The 11,141-nt window shown below is 41.8% G+C and overlaps 1 protein-coding gene across 2 annotated transcripts; it reads right to left on the bottom strand.

The window, feature by feature from the left end:
• Positions 1-284: 284 nt before the first annotated feature.
• On the bottom strand, positions 285-8,220 carry LOC109769230 (uncharacterized). Of its 2 annotated transcripts, XM_045230622.2 has the most exons (14): positions 7,978-8,220; positions 7,809-7,904; positions 7,638-7,715; positions 6,319-6,399; positions 6,020-6,239; positions 5,888-5,946; positions 3,527-3,576; positions 3,350-3,437; positions 3,012-3,254; positions 2,842-2,934; positions 1,753-1,857; positions 1,072-1,188; positions 752-855; positions 285-595 (listed from the first exon to the last, which is right to left on the bottom strand). In XM_045230622.2, exons 1-13 carry the CDS (start codon positions 8,041-8,043, stop codon positions 790-792), a joined length of 1,362 nt encoding a protein of 453 aa, XP_045086557.1. In that variant the 5' UTR covers positions 8,044-8,220; the 3' UTR covers positions 285-595; positions 752-789. The 2 variants fall into 2 exon arrangements, with proteins under 2 accessions (XP_045086557.1, XP_020183574.1); XM_020327985.4 differs by lacking the exon at positions 285-595 and having other exon boundaries at positions 624-855.
• Between the last annotated feature and the right edge of the window lie 2,921 nt (positions 8,221-11,141).

The raw sequence follows: 11,141 nt of genomic DNA on the forward strand, positions 1-11,141 counted from the left end.
TGTCCCCTCACACTGAAAACGCATCGCCGGCCTAAAATAAATCCAGAAATAATGCAAACACCAAAACTTAAACTTGATGGACCGGGGATACCACAGGTTGGTTGGCGACCGGTAATGGTTTCTGTTACCGGATGGGGCAGGCACAAACGAGAGCGAATAGGTGTGCAATTTGATTATGCGGTATCTGTTAACAGACCAACTAAACCAAACGTGTGTATCGTTTTCAGGTGCCTCCACAATGCGATGACGGCTAAAAATACATGAACCAAAACACCTCCATGATATACGGGACATATAATTGGTGCCATTTCATCCCTGTCCAAAAGTACACATTAATACTCCTTATACTTTGGGAGTAGTTTCATTTAACACGGTTTTGGCCGTTCGTTAAACAAACGTTTAGCGCGGGACGCATTACTCGCAAACCAGCTCGAGGCAGCAACCACATGTGGGCCAAACAGATAGCATGATTACCCTTTTTCTTTACTTTTTGACAGCAGGTAGAATGATTAAACCAAGCAAGCCATTGGTTCAAGACGTGCCATGAATCCATCTCAAGATAAACAGGAGCCACGCCATGAAACCATCTCACTAGCTGCAGTTCACATCCAGAGCACGCAAAATTTTCAGAATGTTACTGGAACCAAAATTCTTCTGCTATCATATCTCAAACGAGAAACTGTAAGAAAAGAAATCTCAAAACAGAACAGTATCCCCTTTCTTTACTCATAGGGGTGCATCTGATACCCACATGTGCTCAAGTCCACCGCAAAACTATCAAAATGTGCTCTACTTTCTCGCCAGGGATTCTGATTTGTGATCACTACCAGTAGTCACAGTATAACCAGCTCCAACCTGAAATTATTTCACCGACAAAGCATTATATAATAAATTGTTTCAACTTTCAAGTGAACTAACTGTACAACGTGTAAATTATATATTTAATTCATTTTTATTTCATTACAAGGACTACCAGCATTAACTGAAATGCTATCAGCCAACATAACTGAAATTTTTCTCCCTCAAGTTTCAGTTACTTCTGAGTACAGCTGGTCAGAGGAAAAAAATTACCTGGCAATCTTTCAGAACGGCCCGCTCTTGAAGTTGCACATTATTACATACAACAGAACCTTGGATGTGACAGCCATCTTCAATAACCACATGGTTCATGACAACAGAATTGACAATCTGCAACAACAGACGGACAGAAACAGTTCTTTCATAAGAAGGAAAAAATACTCGCTTGATCTGATTGTTTGCAGTAAAATGGCATGCTGGCTTTGCAATAATGTAACCATGGTATAGAAGGTGGCAGCATGGCAGAATCCACATGGTTGGAACTTGGAAGTAATGTATCAGCAGGATGTTCTATATTTTTTAGCTGATCAGCAGGATGTTCTAACTTCTAAGGCAATTGTAACAGCAACATAGCGAGGTGCCAGTAGTAATCAGATATAACCAACTAGATCTTATCAAGCTTCAAGAACTTGTAAAAGATTCCCAGAAGCAAAATGAGCCTAAACAGGTTGGTCTTTACTTGTTTCCACAAATTGTCTTGCACATTGAACCTAATACACTCGATTTGATAATTCTAACTTTGAAACCTCCAACCCCCCCCCCCCCCCCCCCCCCCAAGAAGATAACACTGGACCTGGTGCCAACAAGCAAAACCTAGTAGCAATTTTACAAGCATAATTCCTGTTGAAATTTTACAAGAAATCAGCATCAAAATATAAAACATTGCTTTATTACCTTCACATTCGAACCAATACGACAATGACGGCCAATCACAGATCGCTTGACACCACATTTGTCACCTAACTGTGAACCCTCAGCAAGCATGCATTGTGGCCCGACCTAATAAACCATAAGCCACAAGATAAGACAGAATAGGTTGGGGAGGGGGTTACAATGTGCACTAGTTGCAAGTAATCTACCATCAAATTTGCACAGAACATATAGTCCTAAATATATGTGCCAATGCGGCACGAAAGCAATATTAAAATCTGTTCATCAAACCCACAACCAAGTTCATTCACCAAAAATATGGAATCAAAGGGGCATAAATTTAAGAAATATAGATTACAACAGATAGTTCTAAGGCATCCAGTTTCCTAAGGAGAGTATAAATGGTAACACAGGTAAATTATATATGTATATAAGAATATAAATCAAACATCCCTCATCCCACAAAGTGATTTTGCTGGGAAGTATAATGTGGCATAGTGTCATCACTGACAATTCTACTGTTTCATCAGTTTTACAAATAACAAGAAAAATGATATTGAGTAATACAGGTAAAATGGCAAGGCTTAAATTTGACTAGTGGTGATGTGATTCAAAGAAAAAATCTAATCAATGTGATTCTGCTCCAATGTATTGAGCCAGCCAGAACCTTGAACATGGGGCCCAGCTGCTGTAGAAAGTTGTTTTTCTACCTGGTCCCTTTCCTTCACGCAAGTGTGCATGCAGACACAGGACTCCGCCTCAGATCAACAACTGTATTTTAATTGTTGGAACCGAAACAATGTCTTGGTTCGCTTTTTTCTGACAACTAGCGTCGACCTGCTCTAGTGTATGGAATTGATTCGAACCATCCTTCGAATCGCCTTTGGGCAACCTAAAGATGGTCTAAGATTCACACAACAGACCACTTATTTGAGCGAACAGATTGATCAATATTCAATACTATCTCCAATCTAGCTCAGCATAATTTTCTTATAGAAGACAGGGTAGCATCAAAACTTGCATTCAGTATGGCATTTTTAGCATCTATCTTTAGTATTTGCAGAAAACCAACCAAAGATGCTAGTTATGGAATAAGTATGAAATTAGACTCACTGTAGACTTCGATCCAAGCACACACGATGGGTGGATGATGTTATTATGTGAAGAGAAGGAATAACCAGATAGGTGACTAGCTTCCCCTATAACCTGTGATATTGCCGTTAGTGAAACTTTCAAGCAACACCCAACCAAAAACGAAATGCATTGCGGTTTTAGATCCTTACATCTCGATTAATATCACAGTACGCCTGAATGGAGTTCAAACGGTGACAGTACTTGTTTTTACTAGCAATATAAACACAGCACCTATGTGTTCCACCGCCTGAACTTGCTAATAAATCTTGCTTGAAAGCAGATGGTGCAATTGCGCGATGTTGTGACAAGCACTGTAAATTACTGCTGGGCGGAACTACAACATTCCCAGTTTCATCAACTATTGTTCCTTCACCGCCTGATGGAGCTGACCTCTATACAAATTTGGGAACAGTTAAGTGCTTAGAAGAATCTCAAAAAACAAACTGTGCTTAGGAAGAAATCATTATGCATTAAGAACGAAGTATACCAACTGGCTCTTCACTAAATATGGGAGAACTTCAAGTCTGATGCTACGGTATGCTTCTTTCTGTTCCAGTACATCCTGCAATGTTGTCCTGTGATCAACAGTATCAAACGATTGCTGAGCGAGGACCGCTTGTAAAGAGATGAGATATGAAACAATTTAAAAGAAAAATAGAAGAACCTATTAAAGGCATAAAGATGAGCATCCATCAGGTCACTTCGAATTTCCATCTAGAAAAAGGAAGGCAGGGCGGATATTAAGTTGAGTTCACAACCGAATAAACATCCAAACTTTTTGAGATTTCTAAAATGAAGTAAAATCAAATCATGATAGGAAAAATTTAAGAGCTTCAGTTATTATCACTACAAACATGAAGGCCGCCTAACAAACTGCAGCTGCTGTCAAAACAGGGGGAAAAACATCTCCAACCTCATTCAACCCATTATCATCGCAAGTCCCCAAACTTTCAAAAAATCCGAGTTTGCAACAAAATTATAACAGGTATATGCAGAGAACAATCAAGCTAGCAAGATTGCAAGGAACGGCTCTCAGTCCACAAAGGAACAGGAATCCATCTGTCCTCATAAAGTTTCCCTGCCTTGCTTCAGTCAATGGGTGCACCTTTTTTAGTATGCAAATATGCACCACTAGAAACATACATAAAGTATTTATTTGGTCCACATATTCAGCCAACAAATTAGTAATCACTCATTCATTTCTGCGCAGTGGATAGTAACATCTAGCCAAAGCAACGCTTATGTCCCATACTGAGTCTTATCATGGGGTTGCCAGTCATTAAATAGTGTACCGTCTTTGTCCAATGAAAAAATGTCAACAAAATTTGCCCATACTAAGTACACATGATATATCGTCCAGTGCAAATGACTCAGTAGTTTTCAATGGTTCTGAACAGTCCACTAGTATAAATTGATGACCTGAAACTTAATTCGCGAGTTGCTAAAATACTAGTGCAGTACAATTCTTAAAAATGGATATACTTAGATCCTAAAAGTTCTCTCTAGAATATCAAAGTTATCATATGGCTATTAATCATAACACTGAACCGGGAAAACAGCACCCCAAAACAGAAAGAATTGCTCGCAGAAAAAAAGAACTGGCTTGACTAGTTTGTCTTGGCTAGTTTGATCGGTATATGGAACTCGGTACGTACAGAAAAATAGTTTTGTAATAGGATATTTCGAGTATACACCATGGCAAACAGACAAACTTAAGGGGAAACACCTACCCTAGTCAGTCCAGTCCAATTCAACATCCAATGCACCCCGGACCATACAAGTACGACCTAATCCTCCCCATGGCAATCGTGCAGTTTACACTTCCAGCCCCTATGCGAGTGGCACTTCTGCCTCCCGCCATCAGGCACACCATCTCTAGTCTGCCATGCAAAGATGGCATCACAAGCGACCACAAGTCCCTGTGGTTTTAAGATTAGGAGGTTCATAGCACTTTGAGCACTCCATTCATTTATTAAATGCATTTTTTCTAGTGTCGAGGCTTGCAAATGGCTTGTCAAGGGATTGTGCATTATAATGACACATGGAATTTAGTTACACGTGATTCCGGTTCGTCTGCATTTTGGTGACACTTTTTCGCAAGCAAGGCAGCCAATAAGTCAATGGAACACGGTTGACTTGATTGGTTCGATAATGTCACGCGTTTTACCATGCTAATACATTTTAGATTTGGAAGTGCAAGTATCTGTTGTTAGGTTATTCTGACTATTCTTCCATTAATCTTAATGTACAGCACGTTGAAATCCTGCAGCACGGACAAATTAATCAAAACTAGGTGAGATTGGTAGACAGCATGTTGTTGTGACATGACTCACTTGATGCTTTCAGCCTTCTACCTTTTAAACCTTGAAGCATGTTCTAGAAAGGTGGACATCTTGCCTGCCTGGGTGTTAGCTAGTACAAATTGAACTAATGCCATAACAGTCCAGCTACAGCTGCCCCTCGTTTTGACTACAATTCGGGCAATTGCAGTGAACTGCTTGCACCCCTAGTTTTAGGCGCTACCACCTTGCTTAGCGCCTAGCATCTTTTAGAACAGTGGTTCAAAGCACAAAGTTCTACATGGGCATCGCATCCGAACTTCCACTTGTTAATTGTTACTTTGATCTGTCGTACTCGCAATTCACCGTCATATTGTTCCACAAATTTCTTGTTAATTTGGTAACTATGGTGTTTACTGAACACCAATATAGTTCAGTTTTCGCTCAGGCTAATCTTAAGTTTATTTAGTAATTTTGGTATCGAGTTTTGAATACCATATTTAAATTATTACTGAAAATATCATATGAGCTCCCATAGTTATTCCTATGGAAAAGATAAAGGTATATTAAACTTAGGTACACCCAAACTAATTATGACACATCCGTATTCCTTCACACGTGATAGTGTCACAGAACATAAGATATTGCACTGGAAAGCGAAAGCGCAAAACACTGTTAGGAAATAAGTTCACTTTATTTTGATATGTATGTTAAGAGTTCATTTGATATGTTTAGATGCACATTACCTGACCTACAGCTCGAATTTTTCTCTTATAAACTCGAACATCCTTTTCAACATCAGTTCCTACAAGTAACATTTGACAAGCAGATGAATTATGAATGACAGGTACTACCTAACTGCAATACAATAGACAAACCTGATACAACATGCAACAAGAATTGTCTTGTTATGTCTAGCCCAACTATGTTCAGTCGACATGGTTTTTTAGCCTTATCTTTCCCTCCTGAAGAAGCAGCATCTGAAGGACCACTAACAGGAACGGAACATAGTAAAGCAGTAACAGCTGCACCATTTCTTCTATGGGTAGCAGCAACAGCCCCAGGAAGTACATCAGTTACTAGGTCGCCGCTAATCACCTATTAAAACACGGCCCGTGCATTAGCATCTTTATTACTCCCAGCATGCATACTTATATAAAAAAAAGCTTATCATTACCAAAACATCATTTGCGACCAGTCTCTTTGAAATAGCACGTAATGCACCAGCAGTTCCAATGTCCTCAGTAACTGCAACTACCTACACAAGAAAGAAGTTACCTCCAGACAGCTGATAATATGTTCTCCTACAACATATTACACCAATAGTGGGCTCGCATGACAAAATGAGAATGCTAAAAGAAGCCAATGATAAAAGGAGACACGCACCTAAAGAAAAGCTAATAAAAGGAACAGATATAAACTAAAAGCAGTTCCAGTTATTGAAAATTCTAGGATTTTAACAACTTGATTTGCACTTTACGACATTCTTAGATAGAATGTGATAATTATGATTCTTATTACACAAGCTATTTGAATTTTATAGATCACTCATATTCAACTAGCTTCATTCTACAGATTTATAAAAAGATGTTTCCAAGCAAGAAAATGCAAGATAGCAAGTAAGGAGAAGGTTACAAACTAGTAGCCCATATTAGAAAAAAAATTGTTATACTGAATCTCCAATATGTATCATACATGCACCTAAAGAAAATTTTAATATTTCATTGAAAATAGATATGAGATCAAACAGTTCAAGTTACTGAGAATTATAGGATTTTAACACCTTGATTAGCAATTTGTGAAAATCTATGATCTAATGAGCTGACTATAGTTCGTATAAAAACTATGCTGATTTAGCGGACCATACATATCCAAGTAGTTTCATTCTATACAAAGATGTTTCCAAGTCAGTAAAATGCAGAATATCACGTAAAAAAGGTTAGAAAATAGTAGCCATATTTTATAAGATTGTTAAAATCGTTAAACCGAATATCCAATATGTAGCCTAATCGTCAAATGAACATTGTACAACAGCTATGCAGCCCTTCTGACTGATATCACAATTCACAGACCTGATCAACCAAAATCTTCACCAAAGACTTAACCCTTGTAACTTCTCAATCTGGTTATATGGTGCTACCACCAAATACCAGAACCCCATGGCATTTGATCTCTAGTTACCCAGAGAAACAAGCACACTACTGTAGAACATCCACAGCACTGCCAAAACAGCCCACTGAAGTAGAACTCATCAAAAAGAGTTGACCCACAAAAGTTGGCAATCTTTAGAGATGCTTTCAGTTACATGTCAAAATTCTTGTTAAGTAAGCATAATTGAGGCAACCATTAGCCTATTCACTACCAAGTTAAAACAACATGCCAAGCTAATGCAGCAAGAAGCTTCCAGTGGATAGGAATTAGGTGATCCTAACAGCAATAGCAGCACCCAGAATCCTGTATTTCAAGCGGGCAAACGCCGAATCAGCCTCAACTTACCTCCACGACGAGGCGGTCCAGGTAAGCACTAGAGATCCACGCGCCGACGAGGCGGGCCGCCTCTTGCCCCTCCACCACCTGCAGCAAACGCACAGGCGCATTAGCGAATGGTAGCGCCCAGCTACGGACCGGAGGCGGAGCAGAAATAGAAGAGCTCGGTCGCTTGCTCACCACGATGATGTCCTTGAGGTCGCTGGACTCGAGGAGATCGAGCACGTAGGAGATCGCGGGGCGGTTGGCGACGGGGAGGAGGGCCTTGGGAACGTCCTGCGAGAAGCAGAAGGGGGGATTAATTAGGGTTGTTGGAGTTAGGGGCGGGGTGTCGCGCTCGGCAGTAGACCTTGGAGACGAGGGGCGAGAGCTTCTCGGAGGTGCCTCCGGCGAGGACGACGACCTGGAAGTCCATCTCCCCCGGCGGCGGCGGCGGATGAGGTCGACGGGGAGGGTCAGGTCAGGGTTTTGGGGTTCGTCTCCTTCCGGCGGCAGTGTACTCAGTGAGACTGGGTGGGAAGCTTCCGGATTCGCTTTCTGAACAGTGAATGCACAATTTCATCTGCTCAGTGTATTTTACGTTTTCTGAACTAAATTGAATTTCTGGATTTTCGTGGAGATATCATTTTCTTTTTCAAGAAAACCTCCTATCTATTTCTTGATCGTTTGGATCCGAATAGGCAGCTCAATTATTTGCGCATTTTTCATATAGCCAAGACTTCCAGCATGTCGATCAAATCTATAAAACAACCAAGGCATGGACTAATTCGGATGCCAAGCTTAGCAGATCCCTTCCTGGTTAGAGACAGGGGCAAGCCGATAATTTGTAGTCATTCATCTTCAACTATGTCAGTATAATGAACATCGTAAATAATAAAAATTACATCTAAATCTGTTGACCATCCAGCGACAACTACAATCACTGAAGCGAGCCAACCGTCGTCATCGCCCCTTCCTCGCCGTAGCCGGACAAAACTTGTTGTAGTAGGCAGCGGGGAAGTCATCGTGCTAAGACTTCATAGGACCAGTGCAGCAGAACAACAACCGTCATCGATGAAGAGTACCGTCGATCAGAAGGATCCAACCTTATTATATCTTCAATGAGCCATCGTCGTCTCGTCTTCCTACGCAGGATACAAACCCTAACAAAACTCAAAGAAACATATGAAAATAGAGCCCTCCAGCCGGCAAGGGCTGGGGTCCACCGCGCCGCCATGGCCCTAAGGCCACCGGGACGAGGTACCGGCGGCAGCGCGGCGGGAGGCAGAGAGGAGGCACGGAGTAGTTCGTATAGATATCTTATTAGGGAGATAGACAGGAACACGTCATATTTCACACAGAAGAAAGGCAAGCGTTTGCAATGGGTCGACTAGATGAGTTTCGGCCGGACGCATCGTGGGGATTAGACGAGGCGCTCTTTTTGTTGCAAGTCCAGGAGGCGTGTGTTGGAACCGGCAATGCAGCGTGCTGGCACCGGCAGCAAAATTTGTTGGAACTGGCTACAAAAATTGATGCGCACCTGGTGGCACCGGATGCATCCCCCGACGACGATTGCTACAACCGACTTTCTGAATTGTTGGAGCCGGTGAACGGCGGTGCTGAAACGGGAGAGTGACAATGTACAACTACAACACCTATGGCATCCCGTCGGTGATGTTCTGCTACGACCGATGTTCTGAAATGCTGGAGCCAAAGAGTAAGAATGCTACAATAGCATCATTGTGGGGGCCTGCGATGGGGGTGCGCCAGCGGGCAGTGTGTGACATGTTGTTGGGGAACGTTGCATGGAAAACAAAACAAAATACGCACACGCAAGATCTATCCATGGAGATGCATAGCTACGAGAGGGGAGAGTGTGTCTACGTACCCTCGTAGACCGTTAAGCGGAAGCGTTTATCAACGTGGTTGATGTAGTCGAGCACCTTCATGATCTAACCGAGCAAGTAACGAACGTACGGCATCTCCGCGTTCAGCACACGTTCAGTTCAATGACGTCCTCGCCTTCTTGATCCAGCAAGACGGGCGAAGTAGTAGATGAGTTCCGGCAACACGACGGTATGGTGACGGTGGTGGTGAACTTGTTCTCGCAGGGCTTCGCCGTGCACTGCGGAAAAACTAGACGGAGGATTAAACTGTGGAGAGAGGCGCCACACACGGCTTAGGGATTGTCGTGGGTGTGTGGTGCCCCCTCCCTCTCATATATATATATTATATCGTCAACGAACGTTAAGCGTGCGGACCCTATGGGTTCGAGAATGATGTATACATGACCGAGACACCTCTCCAGTCAATAACCAATAGCAGGACCTGGATGCCCATATTGGTTCCTACATATTCTACGAAGTTTTTATCGGTCGAACCTTATGACAACATACGTAATTCCCTTTGTCTGTCGGTATGTTACTTGCCCAAGATTCGATCATCGGTATCTTCATACCTAGTTCAATCTCGTTTTCGGCAAGTCTCTTTACGCGTTTTGTAATACATCATCTTGTAACTAACTCCTTGGTCACTTTGCTTGCAAGCTTCTTGTGATGTGTATTACCGAGAGGGCCCAGAGATACCTCTCCGATACACAAAGTGACAAAATCCAATCTCGATCCATGCCAACTCAACAGACACCTTCGGAGATACCTCTAGAGCATCTTTATGATCACCCAGTTACGTTGTGATGTTTGATAGCACACAAGGTATTCCTCCGGTATCTGGGAGTTACATGATCTCATGGTCGAAGGAGTATGTATTTGATATTAAGAAAGCAGTAGCAATAAACTGAACGATCATTTGCTAAGCTAACGGATGGGTCTTGTCCATCACATCATTCTCCTAATGATGTGATCCCATTATCAAGTAACAACACATGTCCATGGTTAAACCTTAACAATCTTTGATCAACGAGCTAGTCTAGTAGAGGCTCACTAGGGACACGGTATTTGTTTATGTATCCACACATGTATTTAAGTTTCCGATCAATACAATTATAGCATGAATAATAAACCTTTATGATGAATAAGGAAATATAATAATGACAACTTTATTATTGCCCATAGGGCATATTTCCACCAGTCTCCCATTTGCACTAGAGTCAATAATCTAGATTACATAGTAATGAATCTAACACCCATGGAGTCTTGGTGCTGATCATGTTTTGCCCGCGGAAGAGGTTTAGTCAACAGGTCTGCTACATTCAAATCCGTATGTATTTTGCAAATTTCTATGTCTCCATCCTTGACCTTTTCACAAATGGAGTTGAAGCGTCTCTTGATGTGTTCAGTTCTCTTGTGAAACCTGGATTCCTTCGCTAAGGCAATTGCTCCAGTGTTGTCACAAAAGATTTTCATTGGACCCGATGCACTGGGTATTACACCCAGATCGGATATGAACTCCTTCATTCAGACTCCTTCATGCGATGCTTCCGAAGCAGCTATGTACTCCGCTTCACACGTAGATCCCGCCATGACGCTCTGCTTGGAACAGCACCAATTGACAGCTCCACCATTCAATATAAATATG

This window comes from Aegilops tauschii, chromosome 7 (assembly GCF_002575655.3).
Source record: "Aegilops tauschii subsp. strangulata cultivar AL8/78 chromosome 7, Aet v6.0, whole genome shotgun sequence".
NCBI lineage: Eukaryota > Viridiplantae > Streptophyta > Magnoliopsida > Poales > Poaceae > Aegilops > Aegilops tauschii.

Excerpts from the sequence above, each read along its gene's own strand:
- LOC109769230 (XM_045230622.2), bottom strand. The coding sequence starts at position 8,043 with ATGGACTTCCAGGTCGTCGTCCTCGCCGGAGGCACCTCCGAGAAGCTC. Across the intron at positions 7,905-7,977 it reads TCTCGCCCCTCGTCTCCAAG|GACGTTCCCAAGGCCCTCCT; the intron begins GTCTACTGCCGA and ends TGCTTCTCGCAG. Across the intron at positions 3,255-3,349 it reads ATTTAGTGAAGAGCCAGTTG|AGGTCAGCTCCATCAGGCGG; the intron begins GTATACTTCGTT and ends AAATTTGTATAG.